We start from the raw sequence: 26,554 nt of genomic DNA, 5'->3' as shown, positions 1-26,554 counted from the left end.
TAACTTAAAATTTCAAAATCTAATGAGTGATGAAAAGAATATGGATCCCCAAAAAATGAAGGTGCTGCTAAAGCAGAAAACCGCAAGAATAAGGGATTTAGAGAAGATGCTTTCTCAAATGAATGCTCCTTCAGTTGATAATAGTTCAAAAATAGAAGAACTTGAACAACAACTTGAAGATTCTAAGGCATTGATATCTGCACTTCAAGAAAGTGTTAGCCAAAAGAATGCAGAAATATCAAGGTTATCTTTAATTTCTCAATCAAATGCAAGAAACCAAAATTCGGATTTAATTGCAAGTTTACAGAAGAAAATTGCAGAACAACAGCAAGAAATAGAGTCTCTTAACAATGAATTATGGAATGATGATCCAAATGAAAGCGAAAAAGACATAGAAATTCAAAATCTTAAATCTCAAATTCAAAAACTCACTAAAAACCAACCGCAAGTATCGCCGGCATCTAATAATGCAGAACTTGATACATTAAGGAGCCAATTGGCCGAAATGACTCAAAAAACAAAAGAATTTTCTAACCTTGAAATAATTATCAAAGAACTTCGTGCAGAAAACGACCAACTAAACGACGAATTGATGAACGACCAAGCAGAACTCGAAGAAAAGGACGCAGAAATACAAGAACTTAAAGAACAAAACGAAGGCGCATACAAAATGAAATATGAAACTGCAACAAAGACAATTGAGTTGTTACAGAAGCAAATATCAGCTTCACAAGAAATTTCCAAAGAAAATGATGCTCTAAAGTCGAAATTGGCCGAAAAAGACAAACAATTACAAAATTACAATGATATGAATTCATTAATCAAAGAACAGAGAGAACAAATAGAGAAACTGAGTAAAAACATTGATGATTCCTCTGATTTCGCTGAAAATGAAAAGAAATATCAAAATGAAATCCAAAATTTGAAGAAACAAATAGAAGAACTCCAAGAAAATGACAATGCATGGGGTGACATCGATGATACAGATGAAATCAAACAAGAAAATGAGAATTTGAAGAAAGAAATTGAAAATCTTAAAAATCAAAACAAAGAAATCGGAAATTTACAGCTGCAAATAGAGAAACTGAAAGATATAATCAAAGAAAAGGAGTCAGACAATGAAAGTTTGTTGCAGGAACTCGAAAAATCTGAAAATAATTTTGAAATTGAGAAAATTAAGAAAGAAAATCAAAATTTGCAGACAAAAGTCAAAGAAATGCAAGAAACAATTGATGAATTAGAATCAAATGCTTGGAATGATGATGGAAATGATGAAATAAAACAAAATTTGGACAAATTAAAACAAGAAATCAATAATCTCAAAAAAGAAAATGAAAATCTCCAAAAGCAAGTTGAAGAAAATGAAGAAAATGCTTGGAATGATGGAAATAATGATGAAATTGAAGAAATTAAACAAAATTTGGAGAAATTACAAAAAGAAAATGAAAATTTGAAGAAAATTAATGAAGAGAAATCTAATGATGATGAAATAAATAAACTCAAACAAGAAATCAGTGAATTAAAGAAAGAAAATGAAGAACTTCAAGAAAATCTTTGGAATGAAAACGAAAATGAAGACAATCAAGAAGAAATTTCTAATTTAAAGAAAGAAAATGAAAAATTAAAACAAAATATCAAAGAACTTCAAAAACAAATAGAAACAAATGAAGAAAATCTTTGGAATGAAAATGAAAATGATCTTAAACAAAAAGTGACAGAATTAGAAAGTGAAGTGAAAAATTCTGACAAATTAAAAGAAGAAAATAATAAACTAAAGAAAGAAAATGAAGAATTGAAGAAAGAAATTGATGATTTGACAGAAAATGTTTGGAAAGATGATGAAGATAATCAAGAAACAGAGAAATTAAAACAAGAAATCAATAATCTCAAAAAAGAAAATGAAGAATTAAAGAAAGAAATGGACGAACTCCAGGAAAGCACGTGGAATGAATCATACACTGAAGAAAGTGATGAGTTGAAACAAAAACTAAAGGAATTGGAACAAAAATACAAAGATACAGAGAAATCTAATGAAGATTTGAAGAAATTACTTGAACAAGTTGATAATCTACAAAAAGAAAGTGAGAAAATCAACCAAGATCTAGAGAAACAAATCGAAGAAAACCAAGAAAATTCTGATGTCGATGAAAATGAAATTCTTAAACAAAAAGTGACAGAATTAGAAAGTGAAGTTAAAGAAAAAGAGAAATTAAATGAAGAATTAAAGAAAGAAAATGAAGATTTGAAGAAAGAAGTTGAAAATCTTCAAGAAAATGCTTGGAATGAAACAGAAAATGAAGAAATCAAAGAAAAATTAGAAAAAGAAAATGAAATTCTTCAAAAACAAGTTGAAGAAAACAACAAAACACTCAATGATTTGAAACAAAAACTTTCTGAATCAGAAAATGAAAAATCTGTAAAAAATTCTGAAAATGATAAATTGAAACAAAAAGTGACAGAAATAGAAAGTGACTTCAAAATTTCGAATGAAAAATCATCAAATCTTCAACAAAAATTAGATGTTTTGAGTCAAAATCTGGAGAAATTAGAAAAAGAAATGAAGATTTCTTCAGAAAAGAACCAAAAACTTCAAAAAGAAAATTCTGACTTACAAAATCAGTTCACTTCACTTCAGAAACAAAATTCTGACAACCAATTAAAGATTACTTCACTTTTGAAAGAAAAATCCGAATTAGAAAACCAGTTGAATGAAAATTCGACACAAAACTTGGAATCTAATTCTTCTGAAAAAGAAATTCGAGATTTGAAAGAAAAAATCACGAAACAAAACGAGAAAATCAAAGAACTCGAGGAAGAAGTAAAGAAAGGATACCAAGATTTGTGGGGAGCTGATTCTGATGATGATTCAAAAGAAAAAGACGAAGAAATAAAGAACTTGAAATTGGAAATCGAAAAAATCAACAAAAATCATTTGGAAAAGATTGGAATTGTGGAAAAAGAAAAGAAGAATGAAATAGAAAAGAGAGAAAACAAAATAAAGAAGATGAGAATTGATTTGCAAAAGAAAGATGAAGAAATAAACAAACTAAACAAAGAAATTTCTCAAAACAAAAAAGATGAATGGTCTACTGTTACTTTTGGAGATGACGAAGAAATCTCTTCTCTAAAGAAAGAAAACGAACGAATTAAACAAGAAATCACAGAAAAACAAAAAGAAATTGAAGAAATCCAACAAAAACTTTCTAAATTTACAAAAGAAAATGAAGAAAAATCATCTGAAATTTCTCTTTTAAAGAAAGAAAATGAAGAAAAATTATCTGTTTTGGAGAAAGAAAATGAAGAGTTAAAGCAGAGAATTGAAGAATTTAACAGTTTCAAGAAAGAAAATGAAGAAAACAAACAGAAAATATATAATCTTGGCGAAGAAACTAAGAAGAAATTGAATGAAATTTCTGTTTTAAAGAAAGAAAATGAAGAGTTGAAGCAGAAATTAAATGAAATTAATGAAGAAATGAAACAGAAAATTGTTGATTTTAATGAAAAATTCTCTAATTCTAAGAAAGAAAATGAAGAAAAACTCTCTGTTTTAAAGAAAGAAAATGATAATTTGAAGCAGAAATTAAACGAATTTAACAGTTTCATGAAAGAAAGTGAAGAAAACAAACAGAGATTAAATGATCTTGGTGAAGAAACCAAGAAGAAATTATCTATTTTAAAGAAAGAAAATGAAGAAATGAAACAAAACATTTCTGATTTAATGAAAGAAAATAAGGAATTAAATGAAAGACTTTCTAAATCTATCAAAGAAAACGAAGAAAACAAAAAGAAACTAAATGAAAACGAATTGAACTTCAAACAGGAAATTGAAGAAAATTCTCTGTTGAAGAAAGAAAATGAAGAAAACAAACAGAAACTAAATGAAATAAATCAAGAAATGAAGAAGAAATTGAACGAAATTTCCAATTTAAAGAGAGAAAATGAAGATTTAAAGAGAAGTTTGAATGGAAATGAAGAAATCATTGAAGAAATGAACGAAATCAACAAAGAAAATGATTCTATAAAGAAAGAAAACAAAGAAATGAAACAAAATTTAATTCCTAAATTACAAAAAGAAAATGAGAAACTAAATAATGAAATTTCTCAAATTCAAATAGAAAATGAGAAATTAAAGAAGCAAATAGAAGAAATGAAACAGATTTCAAATGAAATTTCTCAATTAAAACAAGAAAATGAAGATTTAAAGAGAAGTTTGAATGGAAATCAAGAAATCAACAAAGAAAATGATGATTTAAAGAAAGAAAATGAGAAATTAAATCAAAAAATGGAAGAAATGAAGAAATCATTAGTTGATAAATCGAATCTGAATGAATTACTAAAGAAATTGCAGAAAGAAAATGAAGAATTATCAATTTCTTTGTCACAAAAGCAAAAAGAAAATGAGAAAATCAATGAAGAATTGACTAAAAAACAAATTGAAATCGAAAAACAAAAAGATCTTGAAACGAATTTGAATAATTCTGATGCAAATAAAGACGAAATGATTGAATTATTGCAGAACGAAAACGAAGAAACAAAAAGAAATAATGAAGAATTATCATTATTACTTGAGAAATACAAACACGATGTTGATTCTTTGAATGCGAAAAATCTTCATCTTATTAAAGAAAATGAACAAAAAGAAATAACAATAAATAATTTGAACACAGAAAAGAAAGAACTTGGGAAGATAAATAAACAACTGGAACAATCCAAATCTATTCTGGAATCACAGAAAGAATACGAAGAAATGAAAGTCAAACAAGTAGAAAAACCAAAACAAATCAATGCAAATGATATCAAAGAAAAAGAGAAGATGAATGACTGCATGATGAGAATGCAGTATTTGCAGTCTGCTTTGATTCAGTTCTTCCATCAAAATACTTCAACACAAAGGAAGATGATTAAAGCAGTTTTGAGTGTTTCTGGATGTTCTCAAGCTCAAATATCTGATGCTGAATACGCATGGGATGTTAATCACTCAATTCCTTTGCTTTCATATTTTAACTTATAAATTTTTTTTATCTTTATTATGTAGAATAATAAAAATTTATGTATATTATTAAAAGTATTATTATAATGTTAATTTTTGATGACTCAGCCCCAATTGTTATTAATGTGAATTGAAGTTAAACAGATTTATGTAAACCCTTAACTTTTTTTTACATTTCCTTTCACTGTATAATAATCAATTAAAAAAAACTCCCAATTTGAAAAGAGCTTTACTACGACCAAAGAGCAAAGAATTTCTTTAAAATTTTAAAATCATAATTTCTTGAGAGTTAAGATATCGTCTATAGGACACCCTTAACTTATACGTGTTCTCCTTCGACTTCATTTTGTATTTATATCAGATTTATAAGTGCCTGAATTAAATGTGTTAGCTTGAATTTAATAAAATCTTTTGTATTTTTGTATATTGTTTATTGATCAAAAAAAATGGCGTGTTTACTAAGTAAGACTAAGTAATAAACTTGCCATGGGAATAGCCTGATAGAAATAATGATATGGTGAGTTGCCCTTCGAGCAGTGGAATAAGTATGGAATGAAAATTGGACAAATAGATGTACTCTCGAGTCGTGTGATGTTAAGATTATAAAATGTCTTATAAACATATTGTTCTGTAACGAAGATAGTGATAGTGACTCGTTGAATGATTCTGATTGTTGTATCATGTGAATAATCATTTATTCAATTATAATTTACACATGCATGAATCAAATCTAATGAATTTTCATAAAAGAAGTTAACACCATTGAGATAAATTGATTTGATGTTTGTTGAATTGAAAAATGCGCGATCACGCAATGAAATTGTGTCTAAAAATAATGTTTTCAGTTCATTGTTATCAGAAAATGCTCCATTCTCGATATGACACCTTCGAAGATAAAGCTCTGATATCTTGTTGTTTCTGAATGAATTGTGTGGAATAGATGAGAATGTGTTGTTCATTGTTAATGTTCCGCTGATGTTGCATGATTCGAATGATGATTCACCAAGATTTGTGCATGAATGGAAGTTGAATGTTGTGATTGATGAACATAGCATGAATGATTCATAGCCGATTGTCTTGATGATGTTTGTGTTGCTTATCTTGAGATTTGTGCATCCTTTGAATGTTCGATCTTGAACTGTAACTAAGTTGTTCGTGTTGAATGATTCTAAACTGCGACAATTCATGAATGATTCTTTCCCAACTGTGTTGACTGAAGATGTATCTGGGATGTGGATGAGATTGTAACAGTTGCGGAATGTTCCATCATATATGATGTTCATCGTCCATGATGGAACATTGAATGTCTCCATGTGATGGCAGTTATCGAATGCATTAGGACCTATTTCAATCAATGTTGTCGATGTGAATGTGATGAGTGATGTGCATCCTGAAAATGATGAATCCGAGATAGATGTCAGCATAGGAAGATTGATCGACTTGAGAGATGTGCATCCTTTGAATGCATTTGATCCGATATTTGTAACACAAGATGAATTAACTTCGATCATACCAACGCAATCTTTGAACAAATTTTGTGGTATTTCTGTGATGAATGATGAATTGAAGTTCTTCAAAGATAAGCATCTTTCGAACGGCAAATTTCCTAATATTTTAACATTGAATGTATCAATATCAGCCAAACGAAGACAACCATAAAACGCCGAATTTCCTAATAATGTTATATTTTGGCATAAAACAGATACTAGATTTTTACAATTTTTAAAGCACTCATTACTAATCTCTGGGACCGATATTGCAGAAAATCTTACAAGAGAAGAACACGAACTAAATGTATTATATGATAATGTTGTATTAATAATTGAATTGAATGATTTTAATGCGAAACAATTTGAAAATACAGAATTTCCCAATTGATAAATATTTGATGCATTTATGGATATTAGTTTATAACAATTCAAAAATGCTCCATTTCCGATTCTTGAAATTCCGTTTGCTTCAAAGCTTTCAAGATTATAACAGCCGGAAAAACAAGAATCCAGTATTATATTTATTCTGGTTGCTACAAATTTCTCGAAATTAATGCATCCTCTAAAGCATTCAGTTCCGATAATTGGAATTGTTAAGGGTGCACACGAGAGGATCATGTAAACTTCAGAATTTAGAACCTTATTTTTAGGCATTATCTTGGCTACCTATTTAGGCTCGAAAAGCAAAAAATATCAAAAAATACAACTTGACTCCATTATGACCCTTTCATGGAGGTAGTTTTTATCCGCTAGTATTTTCCCTTTGAATCTCTTTACAATTCGAAATCAAATTCAAAACTCAGTAGAAGAAAGGAAGAATCGACTTACTACGGTTGTAATACGAATAAATACATATATTTAATTATTTTTATTTACATAATAATTGTTTGAAGCTCATATTCCAACAAATTTTTAAATAAAAACATTAAAATGTTGAAAATGTTCATATATTTTAATAGGGTTTTGGCACTTTATTGAGGAATTACTACATACATAGTCGAACTGAACTTGATATTTTGAAATTTAAATTATTTATCAAAATTAAAATTTAACTCGAAATTTATAATTATTTAGTCATATTTTGCATAATTCAAAAAAAAAAAAAAAAAAAAAAAAAAAAGGTAGTGGGGCCTCCAGGCGCGTTGCGCCCTCTAGCCCTGAAGTTTTTTTTTCTTGGGATGGGCCTCCAGGCACTTCGTGCCCTCTAGCCCATAAAAAATTTTTGAGGACGAGCCAGCCGTTGACTTTTTTTGTAGAGCACTCAAAATAGTATAACTTTGTCCGGACAAGTAAGGGTCTATCGTCGCTACAGGAAAAGTTACAGGCGTTCCAAGGAAGTATACTTTGAGAAGACTTTCCCCCTTATAGAATGAGATAGGACCGTTATTTTACAAAACTGACAACACTTTGACCGAGTAGTTTTTTGAGCTGAACAAAAAGTGTCATATAAACATCTGTCAAAAACCATTTTTAACTTCACTTAAAATGCCACGTAAGCTACGTAAGAATATACGTAAGAGGAAGAGAGCATTGAAACATCCAATAGTAAAACTGACACCACAACAACAGTTGCAACAACAAATGCTGAATGACCCCACTATGTTGCAACAAATGTCAAGCAACCCTATGCTTTTAAACCGAGTTTTTGGTGCACAGAGTGGAGGTTTAAGAGCGGCACTTTTAGCGAAAATGGCAGGCTATGGTGGAGCTGCAGACGGAACAGCCTATAACCCTCAAAGTCAAATGAATTTGAGTTCACTCAAAAATCAAATATCAGATGTCAAAAAGTCAAACATAGACATACAGAAGCAAATAAGTGAAAACGAAAAGAAACTAGAATATGACAGACACACAAAGAAACTCAATGAGTTAAACGTAGAGAAAAGAAGAAAGAAGAAAACAACTGAAAGAACTAAGTACAGAGAATATGCGAAAAAAGTGTCAGAAAAAGCAGCAGAAGTAGCAAAAATGGAACAAGATGTTGTAAATTTGAAAAACCATACTACTCAATATAAAGTACTGAAAGATGAAGAGATAAAACAAAAAGCCCTGAAGACATATATGGATAGCGATGAGTATAAAAAAGAAGTTGAAGCAAATGTAAAGGCAGAAAAACTTTACAGTTGCAAAACCAAACCGTACAGTATGAAAACTTAGCACAAGAAAGTAAAAATAACGACGCAGCCATGCAAAAGGCAATGAAAAGCGCAGAATATATAAAAGCTAACAATGACTGGTTAGATGCCCAAGCCAACGCTAAAGCAGCCCAACTTATAGGGTCAATAAGGACAAAAATACAAGCGGACGAAGACAGTTCAAATGAAGCTTTAATGAATGCTGACTTTAAGAACGCCTTCGAAGCTCTTCATAGTAAGGTGAAAAAAGTGAACGACTTCTCATCTGGAAAGAAACTGAAGTCTGAAGGTTTCGACAAAGAGTTAAGAGAAGTAGCACAAAATATGACGAAAATAACAGATGCAGCAACGAGACAGGCAGTTCAAAGTGCCTATGACGCCGTTAGAGCAACTGTTGTGGAAAGTCAAGAAAAAGAGTTACAACAGACCAAAACAGACCTAGTAAATGCTTTCTTAAAAACGAAAAGTCAGGTAGGACACTATGCTGCAGATGGAACATATGTGCCAGCTGGTGGAACTTATATACTAGCTAGTGGAACCTATATACCACCAAACCCTCCAAGAGAAGTACCTGCACCAGGACTACCTAAAACATTTACATCGTCACATGGACACAGACACAAGCATGCACCAAAACCAACACAACAACCAACAGTTCAAAATCCAGCACAACAACAACAACCAGCACAACAACCACCTCCACAACCAGCACAGCAACCAACAGTTCAAAACCCTGCACAACAACAACCACAAACAGAGCAAGGACATAAAAGAAGTAGAGAACAAGGAAACCAAGATTTCTTAAAAATGCTTAAAGAAGACTATGGTTACCCAGATACTCTTGACTTTAGTGACAGATATAAAGAAGCTATTAGAAAGTTCAAGGAAGGAAATACTGACCCGAACCTATTTAGCTTTATGGCTCAGCACCAAACGGGATATAATTTCAAACCTGGAAAATACAAGCTCGCTAAGGGATATGATTTAATAGCATATCATCCAAATGACATGACTGAATTTACTCCGAGATATTTGGTGTCAGAGCTAAATGACAATTCAACTCTCTTCATGAAACGCGTAAAAAATAAAGACGGAACGAAAGAAGAAAGGCTTATGAGTCCGATGACTAGATAGAACTTTTTAAAAACGGTCTCGGAATATATGAAATGCCAGCAGATAGGTACAAGAAACTCCACAGGAAGAAGTTCAGATACAACCAGACATGAAAAATAGTTCAGCAAAAACAGCTAGAAGAGCCTGAAGGAAACGAACAAGTCCCTCCTTTGGAAACTAACTTCACAGAACCAGATGAAGATTTGGAACAGCCGAAAAATCTTAACCCTCAACAAGAGTATGAGGTGAATATGGAATCTTTCAAGAGTCTACAGAAAAATTCGGCTGACATGTAGAAGAAGAATCGAAAATGTTTGCCGACATACAAAAGACTCCAACACCAGATGAAAATAATTCAGCATAGAATGGAAGTACTGAAAGAAATGTACACAAATACAACAACCCTTTTTACTTACGAGCATATAACGTTCAATCTTTGGAATGAACTCGGTGAAAATAAAAGGTTAAATTTCAACAAAAACATATAGAAATGAAACATTGTTTAAAGTTCATTCAGAACCTAGCCAATATGGAAACAAACCTACTTTTGTTTCTGCAGACTATGGAACTACAATGAGATGGGGTCATAAAGCTAACCCGGATAGGTGGTTCATAAACTTACAACCACAATTCCAAGAAGTTGTAGACGCAATGGAAGTCAATGGTGAACCAGATTTAGCTGGTATTTCAGCGCGGCTTTAATGCCATTGAAAGATATGAAACATGCAGATATTTTGGACCAGTATGAAATGAACATGGCTGATGGAAATATAACACCTGACGTTCTAGAACATTTATCAAAGAACTACACAGAACCATAGAGATGGTATATTTGGTGAAGAGTTTAGAAAGAAAGTTAGGGATAGAGAAGGAGAGAACCTATTGTACATGACCTTGCAAACGAAAGTTTACAAAATGTCATAAAAACTTACTTTGCAGACAATGAACCGAGAAGGGATGAATATTTAAGAAAACTCAAATGGACAGTACCAAATGAAATGTTAGTATTGAAAAACATGTTCCTTGACAAAATAAAACCAACTACAGAAATAAATGACGCAAGACTGAAACGTTGGGTAAAAGCTTTCCCATTCACAAAAGATATTGTTGGTAACATGGAAAGAAAACCAGAATGGCTACAAGAACATATATTTGGAAAACAAGCTTATTCCATATGGACAAGCTCTTTTGAAGAGCTTGAACCGGAAACTCAGAAAGAGTCATGCAAACAATACGCGAAGACTCAAATACAAACTATGACAAACTCTTTCTAGGATATAGGATACCTGAGATGGGCGACCAGAGCCCAAAGGCAAAAAGGACATGGGAAATTTACAACATACTAGGTGAACATGAGGCAAAGATGCTACAACTTAAAGCAGAGGGCAAGTTACCAAAAGCGACACCAAAGAAGAAGAGAAGAGTAGAACAAAGTGAAAGTAGTGAAGAAGTAACTTCATCTAGTGAAAGTAGTGGCAATGAAGGAAAAAGAAGAGTTAAAAACTCAGTCAGGAAGAAAGTAAAGCTTGGTCCACGTGGGTTCTATTATGACACATAAATCCAACTATTCTATATTTTTACCCATATGAAATGTCGCCGCTCAGAATATAACGCCAACAGTTTTGGATGCCATGAACGGAAATGTTTCCGAATGGTATAACGAATGCGACAATGCCATTAGAAGGTCAGAAATAGTTCCTGGAACTTACGAATATACAACTGCTGTTTCTTATGGAAACGTAGGTGAGTTTGGGAAGGTTCTTCAACACAGTAGATATTGCTTGCGACAGGTTTCAATATAATTTTATTGACAACTCATTCTTATACGTGGAACAAGACATTGAAATAAAACCTTCTGCCAAGTTGTCTGACAAGAAGGTTGCAATGGAATTTTCTATGTCGGATACCAATATGCTCCAGAAGTTTTCATGGGATATAAGATATATTCTAACTCTGACTTAGTTCAAACAGTAACATGGGCAAACTATGAATGGTTCGCTTTGAGAAACTCAGTACAACCACAAGCTAGAGAACAAACAGACCAGTATGCAACTATTGAGAAAATAAGAAGACTTGACCCTAACGTTCCAGGAGTTTATGTTAACCTTTCTGGTTCAGATGGAAATGCTGCCACTAAAGTAAAACTGAAACTTAGAGTTCCTTTGTCATCTTTCCTCATCTTCAGGTTTTTAAGATACTTGCCAAACTGGGCAGGAAAAATTTCTATCGAACTTACTCCAAGCAAAAATAACTTAGTCATTGCACCAACGCAAGACCCATTCACTCTTACAGACGTAAAGGGAGCAAATCAAACGTCATTCGCCGAATTTTGCAAAGACAAAGTTGACTTAGACTTTGGTTTCTCAAAACTCAACACTGAAGTAAAGTATTATTTCAATGCTGCTGGAACTGCTTGGGACCAGTAGGTTTACATGCGAACAGTTTGAATGCAAGAGAATAGAAAGCAGACTTGCAGTCTATATGTTGGACCAGATATTTCAAATGCTTTTAGCTGCCAAATATATTGCAGTTCCACTTATGTTCCCTATACACCAAATATCTGTCAAAGACTTTGCAGGTGAAGTTGGAAACCAAAATCCAGGAACCGCAGGTGCAAGAACAGATATTGCTTTAAACAACTGCAATGAAACACGCAGATACTATGTTGTACTGTTCAGACGAACTATAAATGACTATTCTTGTTTCTACAACCCCGGTATTAAATATCATATAAACATAGATGGCAAATATTATCCAAGAGAAGAATATTCTACAGTTGAAGATATGAGGTCATACAACTTGACATTAGATGCTATGAACTTTAACAACAACTTCACAAACAACCATTAACCCTGAAATGCAAGTTCTATTATGCCATATGTGAAAGTATGGACCCATACAGGAAGTCAAAAAACTCAATATACAAATGGAGACCGTTCAAACTTTTGGCTTGGCATTCCATTTGTGACTCAGAAGACTTTATGGGTGGTATTTCAACTGTTGGTACAGTTCAATACAATATACTGGTGACAGAGACGGTCCAGATGAACTGAAGCAAAGAAGTTTACAACCAATAGCACTTTTCACGGAAGATGCTCTTTTGAAGATTCGTTCGATGAAACCTGCTGGGGCTCCTCAGATTGGCATAACGACAGCTTCCATCGAGCAGATTTTGGCAGCAGGTCAGTAAGTTGTTCTTGAACTGACTTCTCACCATCGTAAATAGTTATGACACCAGTTTTGACATAAAAATTGTATTATAAACTTACCTTTAGAAATATCTGTAAGTTTTGTTGTTATATTTTTGTCTGCTTCAAGAACTTTCACCATTTCAGTTATACCAACTTTCTTTGCTTTATGAAAATATTTTGGTTCAGCAAAGACTGCTATTCTATAACATTTTCCATTGTTTGTGTAAAGAACTATTCTGTCAATGTATTTGTATTGTTTGTGTGTGTAAACTTTGTTTTGCTTCAATTCAAAGAGATATCCGAATACGTCCATATTTTTATTCGAAGTAAAATGTCATTTCCGAAAAATAGAAGCGTAAGTGTTTCAAAAGGTTTAATGGCGGTGGCAGATGTGAAGTTAAATTCACCAACTCAAACAAACAGTCAAAGTGTTATTGTCAATGTCAAAGACAGAGATGTTGAAGTGGGGAAACCATACGAAGACCAAGATGGTATAACAATTGTTCCTGTTAAAAGAACAACCAACATACCCTGAAGTTAGCAGAGACTTAAGTTCTGTTGCAGATATTCGAAAACGACTACCAACAACTGAAAGACAAACTTCAAACTCAGGAGAAGATTTGTCAAGCTTTAGGTATAATGTTAAACTTGGTCGAACACAACCCTGTAAAAGTGAACTCATATGTCATTGCACCTCATGAAGTTTTGAAAGAACTATTGAAACTTTTGACAGAGGCAGACGATATAAACATCAAAGAAATAGAACCCGACATTAGTTGCTGTGGTGTTTCATATAATGTCATTGACAAGATATACGTTATGAAAGGAGGTGAAACGTTGAACTTAAAGTATAGTTTCCCAGACGTCATAAAAATATTTGACGACCACAACATTTCATTAAAATTTATTTGCTAAGTAAATGGCAGAAGACACAATGGTTTATACTATTACGACTAAAAACCCTGAGTCATATAATTCTATAACAACAAACTTACAAAGTCCTCAAGGACGATATTGTAAACTAACCTTAAACACGATGACGACTAAAGCCTGTTTGCTCTTTTGACACCAGAAGATTTTATTGTTGTGAATGGTAAAAAATACTCCTTTGAAGATACTTACTCAGATATACCACCAAACAGGTTTTGTTGACTTATTTAATACTTTAAGGACGAGTGTAACATGTGCTGCAACTAGAGCAGGTTTCATTATGTTTGGATGTCCGACTGAGTTTACTATAAACAATATGAGCTATAATACAAAACTTATATCTGGTTTTTACTACCAACAGTTTCCTATAAAACAGGAAAAGGTGTCATACAAGGAATGTCTGTTCCATTGACTTTAAGCACACCTATTTTATATATTGTTTCAAACTTAGGTTCAAAGTGTTATTCGAATGTCGACAGAAACTACTATGACCAAAAGATACTTATGCGTAAAACAACACTTTCTCTGCTGGTTTGCCTATTGTTCATTCGAATGCAGAGTTTTCAGCTTTAGTAAACTCAAACACTTTAGCAAACATAAACTTAACCTTAGTTGACGCAAACTTTGTTCCTGTAAAACTTTTATGTCCTATGTATTTGTCAATGACGGCAGAAAGTTTCGAATTGGAAGATGCAACTGGTGAAAGTATTGTATTACAAGAACAACTTCAACAACAAATAGCTCAAAGAACAAAGTCAAGAATAAAAAAAAAATATTTTTTTTATTTTTATAAAAATGTACAGAATAGATGTTTCAGATTTTTATGACTTCCAAACATTCAGAAATATGTGTCCATTTCGAGACTATAACAAAGCAGTCGAGAATTTGAAACGTTTAGTCATTTATGTCGACTCTGCCCCAGAATGTTATGTTATGAAAGAATGGGATGTTGTCTTTAACAAACCAAGAGCAACAATAGTTTCAGAACAAGAATGTAAACAGAAACTTAAGAAAATAAAAGTTGTACAAGTTGGCATGAAGATGTTAGATGCTTGGGATATCTTATTGTCAAAGTTAGAAGATTTTTCAGTTCGTGGTATAAGTTCTATACACCTTCTCCAAACTTCTATTCTATCTTCACTGGATATAAATACGAACAAGTAGAATGGAAAGAAAATGTTATAGAAGCTTGGTTAGACCATGTCAAAGAAATTATATGCAATGGAAACGAAAGAGTCTATGAGTATATCTTATGTTGGTTTGCAACATCTTACAACATCCAAGTGCTAAAAATGAAACTGCTCTCATTATAATTGGAAAACAAGGAACTGGTAAGAACACATTCTTTACAGATATTTTGTGCAAACTGTTAGAAGGTTATTCGAACCCTAATATGACAAACTTAGAAAACATCTGCGGTAAATTTAACTCTTCAATAGAGAATATGAAACTTATAGTATGTAACGAACTTCAAAGTATAGATACAACAAAAGTTTTGAACTCAGATGCTTTGAAGAGTCTTATAACAGACAAAGTTGGAGTTGTTGAAAGAAAATATAAAGACCAAAGAGTTTGTGAAAATGTTGCAAACTTCGTTATGGTTTCAAACAATGTTGTTCCGATGAAGTTAGAAAGTTCTGACAGAAGATATGTAGTTGTCAGAACGTCAGAAGCTCATATGCAAGATACAGAATATTTTGACGACTTAGCAGAAACTTTGACATCTGACTTTTACAACCACTTGTTTTCATATTTTATGACATTAGATATTTCTAAGTTCAATCCAAGACAAATTCCACATACCGAAGAGAGACAAACATTGTTAGAAGCAAACAAGAGTGTATATGAACTGTTCATAGATGAAACTGACTTTGAGTGTTTAGATGAAAGGTCATTGTACGATTCGTATAAACAATATTGTCAAGAGTATGGTTATATGACAGCGTCTAAACGAACATTCTTGGCAAATGTCAAAAGTCTTTTAGATGTTCAGAATGGTGTATATACAAAGAAAAATTTTTCTGAGTAAATTTTAAAAAAATATTTTTTTTATCCGATAGAAAAAGATGGCAAAATTCATCTCAGTAAACAAGTACATGTCAGGACTTAAAGAAGAACTAGACCCATTCACATATTTGAATGTTTACTTCTACCATTTTGAAAAGTCTTCATTCAGCAAAGTTTGGAACATCGAACCAGTTAAGTTTGCTATTGTGACTAAAAATGGTGCGAAATTTGAAGACTTAGACATAGAAGGTTTGTTAGCAGTCAAAGAAAGTTTTGACAGAAGGTTCTCAAAACTCGAAGAAGGTAAAGCATACAAACTTGTTATACCTTATGAACCAAAGAAAGCAGACGACTATGAATATTATGAGTCTAAAGTTGTAGAAGTTCAAGGTAAATTGGGTAAAAAGATTTTAGAGTCTAAGCCAGTGTTTGCTCCTAAAGAGGAAGAGAACATTGACATTGACCCAGAAATGTTCTAAAAATAAAATTTTATTTTTACATGTCAAATTTCTTCTTCTCTGGAACTGGTTCTTTCTTCTCTTCTTCTACTTTCTTTTCTTTCTTTTCTCTCTTCTTCTTTTCTGGTGGAGTTATGTCAAACTTCTCAGAACCATATTTTTGTAAAAGTTCTTTGTCCTTTAATAGCTCTTCTATTCTGTTTTCTATTTCATCTTCAAGAACAGTGCATGTGTCTTCTTTGCATTCTAAGAAGTTTTGTTGGACTTCATCTCTCCAAGAGGCGTCATCTCTGTCAACAAGTCTGTCATTGACAAATTTTAAGACTTCTCTGCTTAATGTTTTATGGTTCTTGTCATATTCCCAGAAACAGAACTTTAGAACAAATTCACCTTTCTTGTTTACACTATGTAAGATTTTATGGTCGACAGATGTTTTGCTGTCGAAAAGCTTGTCTCGAATATAGATAGCGAAATCGCTAGACATTTTCTAAAAGATAAAAATTTTAATTTTTCTAAAAATATGTTAGAAAAAAAGTTTGCTGACATTGACAAAAAATTTGAGAATGTTTTAAATAAGAACAAGGTGAAATTGGAAAATGCTCAGATAAAACCCATACATGACAAGTTCTTATTTGCTCAGAATGGTATAACAGGTCTAATTGCACCACCTGGGTCGGGTAAGACTTTCACTTATCTTAAAATGGCTGCACAACAACAAGAACTAGATGAGAAGAACCCATTCTATGAGTTAGTTGTCATTTGTAGTACTTCTGGTCAATTTGACCAAACCGTCAATTCGTTCAAAGATATTATAAAGAAGTCTAAGTTAGTATGTATAAAAGACTCTGAGTTGTTAGATTGGATAAAGAAGTACCAAAGAAGGGTTTTGAAGTACAATGCTATAAATGAGTATATAAATTCGAAGTTTAAAGACCCAAATGAGGAAATGCAGAGAATATTAGAGAAGAAACACTTCAGAAACAAACAGAAAGAGATAGAATACATTTCGAAGAAATTGCAATCTTACGATTGGAAGACTTACCCTCATAGATGTCTTCTTATCTTAGATGATTTCGCCTCTCATCCTTTGTTAAAGAACAGAGAACAAGACATGTGTCGAATTCTTAAGAAGCTCAGACACTTTAACATCTCAGTTGTCATTTGTGTACAGACAGCCAAGAGTTTAAGTAAGGATGTAAAGAGAATACTTACTGACATTGTACTTTTCCCCGGATTGTCCGAAGACGATTTCATGGAACTTATGAAAGAGTCCATGGCAGGTAAGTTTGACAGACATGAACTATGGGAGAAGTACAAAGTCATACAAGACCCTCATACTTCTTTCAGAATTCATATCTACGCAAACAAAGTTCAAATTGTAAAAAGTCAAGCGTAAAAATAAATGGTTAGTCTTAGTAAGTCTGTTGTGGTGCTGGGGCTGTCGGTTCTTCTGGCTTTGGAATGGACTCGGTTGGTGGTACGTCAGTCATCCGTTTGTGTCCTGTCGGAAGGAAAATATTTTCCTGTCGGAAGGAAGAGTTCTTCCTGTCGGAAGGAAAATTTTTTCCTGTTGGAAGGAAAAATTTTTCCTGAAGTTCGACCAAAAAGTTCTCAATTTTCGAAAATTTGAATGGTTTACGGACGGACAACTGGAAAAATTTTTCCTGTTGGAAGGAAAATTTTTTCCTGTTGGAAGGAAGGACTCGGAATGTCGGATGGAAGGACTCGGAATGTCGGATGGAAGGACTTGGAATGCCAGAAGGATTTGACAAGACAATTTACCTTATAGAGCTACCTGAGCCATCTGAAGTCAAGCGTAAAAATAAATGGTTCATCTACTCTACTTGTTTGAAGTTGTCAAAATACTCTGTTATTTTTTCTTTCAGTAGCGGCAAATCTTCTTTGAAGGTAAGTATTGTACAACCTTTAATATCATAGTGTGTTTGAGGTAACGTATCTTGAACTATTTGTTTCACATCTTCATTTGGTGTCATTGAAATCGGTAAGTTTTCGCGATAGAACCAATTTCTGTCAGATTTGTAAATCTTAGCAAGGTCGTAAAAGCTTTTGTTGTTTTTTCTGACTAAATGCAACATAACCATATCTCTGTCTTCTTCATTTTCCATCTCTTCAGTATAAATCATATACTTATAGTTCTTTTCCTTTCCTTTTGGTACCGAACGTGGTATTCTTTTCTGTATGTTTTTGTCTTCTTTCATCATATCTTCTCTCTGCTTTGTACAAAGTTCGTCAAGTAGCATAAGTATGTAGATTGCATAACGAGGTGAAGCCCACATTGCTATTGAACTAACTAGGAACTTATGAACATATATACCTTTTAGATGTGATGGTAAGTTTTGTCTGTCTTGGTACATCTTTTTAAGTTCTACATGTTCGAACTCACTGAGGAGTTCATGAGTGCTATTTAATTCAAACCAGTCTTGTGGTTTCTTAGTATCTGGTGCAAAACATGCTGTCAAAATACTTTGCATTTGGTACATGTCATCTTTGACCGAACGAATGAGACGTAACTGTTTGTTATATTGTATGTACTCATATTCTTCATTTATGTCTTCATGAACGATAGCAGTTGTTGTGTTCTCTGTTGTTGACATATCTGTCCTTACATACAAAATAAAAAAAATATTTTATAAAAAATTAGCGTTATTTTTTCTGAGATAAACACTATTTCTTCACAACATTAAATTTTATCCTGTATGAAATGACTTTAAAAAAATTATTGACTGACTTCGAATACTATCTCATTGACGCACTGACAGACCCTCAAAACTGTGTTGAAAGTTCTTTAAGCTTTAAGATTGAAGGTACGACGCATTTTGTCTTCACTTACGTATTGAAAGAATATGACCGTTATCATAACGAAGTGAATCAAACACTAATAAAATTTGTAGATAAAAAATTGGTTAACAATGAATATTTTAAACGTGAAGACCCAAACACTGCTGGAGATGATGAAGAATACAGACAAGTTATTGAAAAAAATAACGCAAGATTAGATGCAATAGAAAAGAAGTTTTGTGAATGTCTTACAAACACGTATGAATATCTTATGCGGTGGGAAGCCAGATGGAAATAAATTTACGTCAAATATACAATTTATAAAATCTTATGACTTCATGAACGATAGCAATTGTTGTGTTCTCTGATGTTGACATTTCTGTCCTTACATACAAAATAAAAAAAATATTTTATAAAAAATTAGCGTTATTTCCTGACTTTCACAAAAGACCAAAAATAAACGCTTTACATGTATTTTTCAGCAACTTCGTCAAATAATTTTATAGCTTTACCTATCTCATCTACTTCAAACGTTTCTTTACCTTTCGTGGGAGCACCATACATTTTCTCAAACTTTTCAAGTAGTTCTGTTTCAGCAGCTCTCATATCGTTAACAAACACAACCTTAACTCTATTGACTGTACTGTCATATCTTTGAGTTATATTATATGTTCTTCCTATCTTATATCTCTTTGTATTGAAGTCCTTCGGTTTCTGAACGATGTAAAGTAAGCCTTCACTGCAACGTTCCGTATCGAATGAACCATATGTTATGAAGTTATATCCAACAACTGGGTCTAACCATAACAAAACTATTGGTATAAGACTTTTGTCGATGAGATATGCTGCAGTTCCATAGAATCTTACCGATATCATAAGCTCAGGATTTCTTGTCAAAATTTTCTGAGTAGAAGCAGTTCTAACCCAGTCGTGGGATGTTTTCTTTCCAGATAGTGTTAGAATGTCTGACAAAGAATATTTGTTGTATTTCTTTGAGTATCTTACGTTTAAATCACGAGTATATAAGAATTTCCGAAAAAGTGACACCCAAAAAGTGACACTTTCAATAGGGAGTAACACTTAAAAAGTGACAATTTAAAATTCACAATAAATAAAAATAATAAATTTTTTAGTCTATTAAATTATTCTTTTCTTTGAAATCCTCTAAAAATTCTTCGAAATGTTCTAAAATATAATCTGGAGAATTATAACAAAATTCATTAATTTCTAACATATACGTATCTAACAATTCATTTGGAATTTCAAACGATCTTAAATATGTAATTGAATTTTGTATCTTCTCATTTATTTGAGAAAGTTTTTCTTCAGCATTTTCCAATAAAAATCTTAATGGATTCAAATTGGCTTCTTGATTCTGAACAAAATTTAATACTTGGTATAAACGTGATTGAACTTCTCTTTTCAATTTTGTTTTATAATATGTCAATCGAGGCTCGCGAATTCTAATTGAAGGAATAAAACCTGTTTGAAGTAAATCGTTTTTAATACGATAAAAGTAATTGGGTGCAACTTCTTCTAAAAGATTTTTGACAAAAACATCAATTCTTTGATTTTTAACGCAGCCAAAATCGTGATATTTTATCTTTTAAATAAAGATTCAGAAACGTTATTCACAACGGTTAATTCATTTGGTCTGGCAGCGGCTATCCACATCATAGCCAACAATTCCTTATACAAAATTCAAAAACTTGGGTGCAATCAGAACTGATTGCACCCAAGTTTTTGAACTTTCTTGAGGGAATTAAAGGATGAGAGATTTATAGTCTATCTATATATCTCCCACCCTCTAATTCCCTCCCTGACAGCGGGAAATTTTGTCTGAATGTTAAACTATTCAGACAAAGTTTCCACTGTTTGCGAAGGAATTGTTGGCTATGATGTACTGATTCATGATCAGTACATCATAGCCAACAATTCCTTATATAAAGTTCAAAAACTTGGGTGCAATCAGTTCTGATTGCACCCAAGTTTTTGAACTTTCTTGAGGGAATGGAAGAGTAAGAGGTATACATTATGAATATATACCTCTTACCCTTCCATTCCCTCTCTGACAGCGGAAAACTTTGTCTGAATGTTAAACTATTCAGACAAAGTTTCCCGCTGTCAGCGAAAGAATTGTTCCATCTGGTGCATAGAGTGTGAATCTATGCACCAAATGGAGCAAGTCCCTCGCGAAATTGCCCAAACTTGCGTCGCATTTCAAAAATTGCGACCCAAATTTTGGCGATTTCTAGTAGAGATGGAGTATTTTGAGTCACTGACCTATATGCAGTGGCTCAAAGGGCTCCATCTCTACTTTGAAGCAAGGAAACTTTCCTCGAAATTTTGATAATTTGAAGAAAGTTTTCAAGCAATTAACAAAGGATTACTCGCTATGAGGTAAAAATTCTAGATTTTCACCTCATAGCGAGAGCTTCCCTTTCATTGCTTGAAAACTTTCCCCAGCTTCAAAATTGGGGAAAGGGCTGTAAAGTCGACTCCGATACCAGCAGGTACCAGAGTATTTAAAAGAGAAGCCCTCGTACGAGTTTCTATGAAGACCTTCTCATTCAAGAAGATCTTAATAGAAAATCGTACGAGGGCATTGGAAACTCGCGTCTGGTACATGTTGGTACCAGAGTGTTTGAGATTTGAAGACTCTGGTACTAACATGTACCAGAATTTATGATGAATTTAAGATGGACCATTATAAAATGGTAGCGGTTTGTTTCAAAAATTTTTAGATGAGATTTGCATAGATATAGATTATATGATTTATACATATGAAAAATAATATATAAAAATATAATTTTGAGATAATTATGTAAATAATATTTTAAATATTTGAATTTGAGGTATAATTTTATAGTAAAATATATTATAAAGAGTATTTATATAAATATTGTAAAATAATATAAGTAATAAAAATTGAGACCCCCTCCCTGTTTTTGATGTTTTGTCACTTTTTCGGTAATTCTTATTGTTTCGTTTTCTTTCCAGATAGTGTTAGAATGTCTGACAAAGAATATTTGTTGTATTTCTTTGAGTATCTTACGTTTAAATCACCTATTCTAACCACTTTGGTGTCATTGTCTATCTTTCTAACTGTTTCAAACTCAATGTTTGTCATTTTCTGTTCTTACATACAAGATAAAAAAAATATTTTATAAAAAACTAACTTTATTTTTTCTATCTTGTATCTTAAGGAAATTCACGATTTTCATGTATAAAAGATATGATTTCAGGGATTTTTTTGACGAAGTGTTAAAGTTCTCTTCGTCAAAAAATAACAGTTATATAATGAAATTTGGTCATTTTTTCACGATTTCAGGGATTTTTTTGACGAAGTGTTAAAGTTCTCTTCGTCAAAAAATAACAGTTATATAATGAAATTTAGTCATTTTTTCACGATTTCAGGGATTTTTTTGACGAAGTGTTAAAGTTCTCTTCGTCAAAAAATAACAGTTATATAATGAAATTTGGTCATTTTTTCACGATTTTCATGAGTTTTATGCAAGACCAAAAAAAGTCGGTCTAGAGAAATTTTTTCATTTATCTTGTATAAAAGATATGATTTCAGGGATTTTTTTACGAAGTGTCAAAGTTCTCTTCGTAAAAAAATAACAGTTATATAATGAAATTTGGTCATTTTACTCAGACAAAAATATATTTTAGGTGGAACCAGGTCCCTCGGTCCCTCGGTCCCTCGGTCAACTAACATCTTTTTGAAAATGGTGACAACATGACATTTTGACAACAACACAGGAAATAAACTTCTTCGTATATGTTTTGTCAAAACTTCTTCGTAAATGTTTTGTCAAGACTTCTTCGTAATGAGCGTAAATCAGACAAAAATATATTTTAGGTGAAGAGGTGAGATCTCACCTGTTTTCTCACCTCTTTTTTCACCTCTTGAATTTTCATGATTTCTTCGTATATGTTTTGTCAAAACTTCTTCGTACATGTTTTGTCAAGACTTCTTCGTATATGTTTTGTCATGACTTCTTCATCGAAATGAGTGTAAATGTTTTGTCATGATTTCATCGTACATGTTTTGTCATGATTTCATCGAAATGAGCGTAAATGAACCAAAAATATATTTTAGGTGAAGAGGTGAGATCTCACCTGTTTTTTCACCTGTTTTTTCACCTCTTGAATTTTGTATAAAAGATATGATTTCAGGGATTTTTTTGACGAAGTGTCAAAGTTCTCTTCGTAAAAAAATAACAGTTATATAATGAAATTTGGTCATTTTACTCAGCAAAAATATATTTTAGGTGAAGAGGTGAGATCTCACCTCTTTTCTCACCTCTTTTCTCACCTGTTTTTTTCACAAGCGTTTTACATGAATTGTACGATGTATATTTGAAATCCTAAACAGTTTTGTAGCTTCGATTTCTTCTGTCAGTATGTCAAAAGTTTTCACAATATTGAAAGTCTCTTTATACTTCTTCTTGACGTCAGATAGAAGGAAATCTTCTGCTGTTGGATAGTTTTTGTTCAGAAATGTCAACATGTCCATTTTATCTTCTGCTGGTTTCTCTACTTCTTTCTTTAAGTCAGCATAGTCGTTTCTCATACGTTCTATCTCTTTGACGGAGTAGTTATATTTCTTCATTGCTGCTTTACATTTTGAACATTGTGGGTTCATTTTAGCATTGTACATTGAAATTTGACCTGCAAGTACAACTATAGCGTCAATGGTTTTCTTTAACTCAAAAGTTGCGGGTTTTATTTGTTCGTTCCATACCTTACCTCTTCTATCTTTATCTCTTATCTGCCATACACATTCAGCAACTAACGAAACAAAGTTGTCGTAGGTCTTAAATTCTTCAGATTTATATATGTCAGAAACATTCTTATATACCATATCGCAGTCTTTGTCCATGACTTTGTGGTTGCAATGAAATCCAAGAAACTCATAGTTTACCTTTCGTATGAACTTCTTTATTTCTACTGAGTCAGTTGGTTTCACTTCAATTTCATCGAATTCAGGAATAGTGAGCTTTTGTTGTTGTATTTCAGGAAGTTTAGGTAGATGGTCAATAATATCCTGCATTTCATAAAGATATTCTTCATTTGTTTCATCTTTTGCACAACAGTCTAAATCTCCTTGGAGAAGTTCCTGCTTTATCTTCTGGATTTCTGTTTCGAAAGTATATGAAGAAGGAATGAAGCTTTTCATCTCTACTAACATAGATGTTGGGTTCATGACTAAAGAGTTTGGTGAAGTTGTTGCTAACATGTTCTTACAATAAAAATAAAAAATATTTTTTTAAAAAAACTAACTTTATTTTTTATTTCGGGAAAATTCATGAGTTTTGGTTGAAAAATACGGTGAACCAAAAGTGGCTCGACCTCAAAACAAGCATTTTGTGAAGAATATACCAACCGCCGGAATTCCGGCGGTTGCTTTTTATACAAAATTCAACGGGTGACAAAACATATACGATGAAGTCATGACAAAACATGTACGATGAAACCTTGACAAAACATGTACGATGAAACCTTGACAAAACATTTACGATGAAACCTTGACAAAAACATATACGAAGAAGTCTTGACAAAACATATACGAAGAAGTCTTGACAAAACATATACGAAGAAGAAGTCATGAAAATTCAAGAGGTGAAAAAACAGGTGAAAAAGGAGGTGAGATCGCACCTCTTCACCTAAAATATATTTTTGTCTGATTTACGCTCATTACGATGAAACCTTGACAAAACATTTACGATGAAGAAGTCTTGACAAAACATTTACGAAGAAGTCTTGACAAAACATTTACGATGAAACCTTGACAAAACATATACGATGAAACCTTGACAAAAACATATACGAAGAAGTCTTGACAAAACATTTACGAAGAAGTCATGACAAAACATTTACGAAGAAGAAGTTTATTTCCTGGACTGTTGTCAAAATGTCATGTTGTCACACTTTTTCAGAGAAGTTAAAATGACCGAGGGACCGAGGGACCGAGGGACCTGGTGACACCTTCAGTTCTTCAAAACATATACGATGAAGTCTTGACAAAACAAGCATTTTGTGAAGAATATACCAACCGCCGGAATTCCGGCGGTTGCTTTTTATACAAAATTCAACGGGTGACAAAACATTTACGAAGAAGTCTTGACAAAACATATACGAAGAAGTTTATTTCCTGTGTTGTTGTCTAAATGTCATGTTGTCACACTTTTTCAGAGAAGTTAAAATGACCGAGGGACCGAGGGACCGAGGGACCTGGTGACACCTAAAAACCATCTACCCTAAAATATATTTTTGCCGAATTCAGCAACAAAATTCAACAGGTGAGAAAACAGGTGAGAAAACAGGTGAGATCTCACCACTTCACCTAAAAGTATTTTTGTGCTATGTTTTCAGCACAAAATTCATGAAAATTCATGAGGTGAGAAAAGAGGTGAGAAAAGAGGTGAGATCTCACCACTTCACCTAAATATATTTTTTATTTCGGGAAAATTCATGAAAATTCAACGGGTGAAAAAACAGGTGAGAAAAGAGGTGAGATCTCACCACTTCACCTAAACTTCACATTCAATACTTTTTCAGCACTTTTCCGTAGTTGTATATGAAAGACAATTCGAGATAAAAGTCATAGTACAATGGTATAATATGCTGCACACCATTTGTTGTGAACCAAACTTGAAAGTCAGAGAAACTGTTACTAGGTGGTTCGTAGAATTTAGAAGCAAAGTCATAAACGTCCTTACCAATACATAGAAAACTATTGTTGCTTGAACTGAAACTTGCATGGCACATAACATTTTGAGGGTCAAACACGTTTCTATAAACTGTCAAATCTGCTGGTGGAAGTATAAATTGAAATGGACCATCTGGTGGTAATGGTTCGTTCTGGTTTAGTAACCGAAGAAATTGTGCCCAAGAACGTTTGTCTACTCCCCAAAATAAAAACTCCGTATCTCTTGGAGGGTTAATTTCAATCTTTTGAAATGAAACGGTGGAGTTCATCTTGTCATATTCTAGTTTCAGATAGTATGTTCCGTTTAGTAAAGAGTCGTATTTTTCTTGAAATTCCCAATAGTATTTGTTTATTTGAGTTTGAAAGTCATTTAGAGTTTTCTCAAGACTTTCGTCTGAACGAACTGTAAAGATCCTCATTTCATCAAATTTGTCTATTAGACCATCAGAACCTTTATACTGCCCATGAAAATATACTGCGAACATAAATGCGTTAGTTCTATTTGAAAACAAAACTCTTCTAAATCCTATTGCCTTTGCATCTGAAGGACTTTGAAGCCAACGAATTGGATAGTCAAACCTGTATGAACGGGATGAAATTTCCTCATCTGAAATAGTCCTACCAGCATTTGTAAAGATATAGTCTAATGGTTTTGTATCTGCTACTTTTGTTCTTTGTTTTTCAACCTGAAGCATTTAATATATGTAAAAATATATGGTTTAA

General features: G+C 32.6%; 11 protein-coding genes across 11 annotated transcripts, besides 2 other annotated features; 5 read left to right on the top strand and 6 right to left on the bottom strand.

The window, feature by feature from the left end:
• Positions 1–22: 22 nt before the first annotated feature.
• Positions 23–5,200, top strand: TVAGG3_0868270 (A-type inclusion protein-related family; the record flags this gene model as incomplete). The annotated part of the gene is made up of 1 exon (XM_001330614.1): positions 23–5,011. The coding sequence occupies one exon, from the start codon at positions 23–25 to the stop codon at positions 5,009–5,011; it is 4,989 nt and encodes a 1,662-aa protein (XP_001330650.1).
• Positions 5,201–5,688: 488 nt separating this feature from the next.
• TVAGG3_0868260 (surface antigen family) lies at positions 5,689–7,098 on the bottom strand (the record flags this gene model as incomplete). The annotated part of the gene is made up of 1 exon (XM_001330615.1): positions 5,689–7,098. One exon carries the CDS (start codon positions 7,096–7,098, stop codon positions 5,689–5,691), a length of 1,410 nt encoding a protein of 469 aa, XP_001330651.1.
• An 867-nt stretch (positions 7,099–7,965) lies between these two features.
• On the top strand, positions 7,966–8,296 carry TVAGG3_0868250 (protein of unknown function, DUF4106 family; the record flags this gene model as incomplete). Its single annotated transcript, XM_051249947.1, has 1 exon — positions 7,966–8,296. A coding segment is annotated over one exon (331 nt), but the record flags the coding sequence as incomplete, so codon positions are not given.
• A 1,948-nt stretch (positions 8,297–10,244) lies between these two features.
• Positions 10,245–26,554: part of a mobile genetic element that runs on past the window's edge.
• On the top strand, positions 15,447–15,878 carry TVAGG3_0868240 (Poxvirus D5 protein-like family; the record flags this gene model as incomplete). The annotated part of the gene is made up of 1 exon (XM_051249946.1): positions 15,447–15,878. The coding sequence occupies one exon, from the start codon at positions 15,447–15,449 to the stop codon at positions 15,876–15,878; it is 432 nt and encodes a 143-aa protein (XP_051085421.1).
• TVAGG3_0868230 (protein of unknown function, DUF4108 family) lies at positions 15,946–16,335 on the top strand (the record flags this gene model as incomplete). The annotated part of the gene is made up of 1 exon (XM_051249945.1): positions 15,946–16,335. The coding sequence occupies one exon, from the start codon at positions 15,946–15,948 to the stop codon at positions 16,333–16,335; it is 390 nt and encodes a 129-aa protein (XP_051085420.1).
• TVAGG3_0868220 (uncharacterized protein) lies at positions 16,352–16,585 on the bottom strand (the record flags this gene model as incomplete). Its single annotated transcript, XM_051249944.1, has 1 exon — positions 16,352–16,585. A coding segment is annotated over one exon (234 nt), but the record flags the coding sequence as incomplete, so codon positions are not given.
• TVAGG3_0868210 (protein of unknown function, DUF4106 family) lies at positions 17,015–17,710 on the top strand (the record flags this gene model as incomplete). Its single annotated transcript, XM_051249943.1, has 1 exon — positions 17,015–17,710. The coding sequence occupies one exon, from the start codon at positions 17,015–17,017 to the stop codon at positions 17,708–17,710; it is 696 nt and encodes a 231-aa protein (XP_051085418.1).
• Positions 18,150–18,929, bottom strand: TVAGG3_0868200 (KilA, N-terminal/APSES-type HTH, DNA-binding family; the record flags this gene model as incomplete). Its single annotated transcript, XM_051249942.1, has 1 exon — positions 18,150–18,929. The coding sequence occupies one exon, from the start codon at positions 18,927–18,929 to the stop codon at positions 18,150–18,152; it is 780 nt and encodes a 259-aa protein (XP_051085417.1).
• On the bottom strand, positions 19,579–19,989 carry TVAGG3_0868190 (organellar and viral DNA polymerase type B; the record flags this gene model as incomplete). The annotated part of the gene is made up of 1 exon (XM_051249941.1): positions 19,579–19,989. The coding sequence occupies one exon, from the start codon at positions 19,987–19,989 to the stop codon at positions 19,579–19,581; it is 411 nt and encodes a 136-aa protein (XP_051085416.1).
• Positions 20,130–22,100: a mobile genetic element.
• TVAGG3_0868170 (organellar and viral DNA polymerase type B) lies at positions 23,444–24,358 on the bottom strand (the record flags this gene model as incomplete). Its single annotated transcript, XM_051249940.1, has 1 exon — positions 23,444–24,358. One exon carries the CDS (start codon positions 24,356–24,358, stop codon positions 23,444–23,446), a length of 915 nt encoding a protein of 304 aa, XP_051085415.1.
• TVAGG3_0868160 (uncharacterized protein) lies at positions 25,666–26,526 on the bottom strand (the record flags this gene model as incomplete). The annotated part of the gene is made up of 1 exon (XM_051249939.1): positions 25,666–26,526. The coding sequence occupies one exon, from the start codon at positions 26,524–26,526 to the stop codon at positions 25,666–25,668; it is 861 nt and encodes a 286-aa protein (XP_051085414.1).

The sequence above is a fragment of the Trichomonas vaginalis genome, chromosome VI (genome assembly GCF_026262505.1).
Source record: "Trichomonas vaginalis G3 chromosome VI, whole genome shotgun sequence".
Classification (NCBI taxonomy): Eukaryota; Parabasalia; order Trichomonadida; family Trichomonadidae; genus Trichomonas; species Trichomonas vaginalis.
The sequence above is the reverse complement of the archived record's forward strand: the minus strand, read 5'-3'. Positions and strand labels throughout refer to the sequence as shown.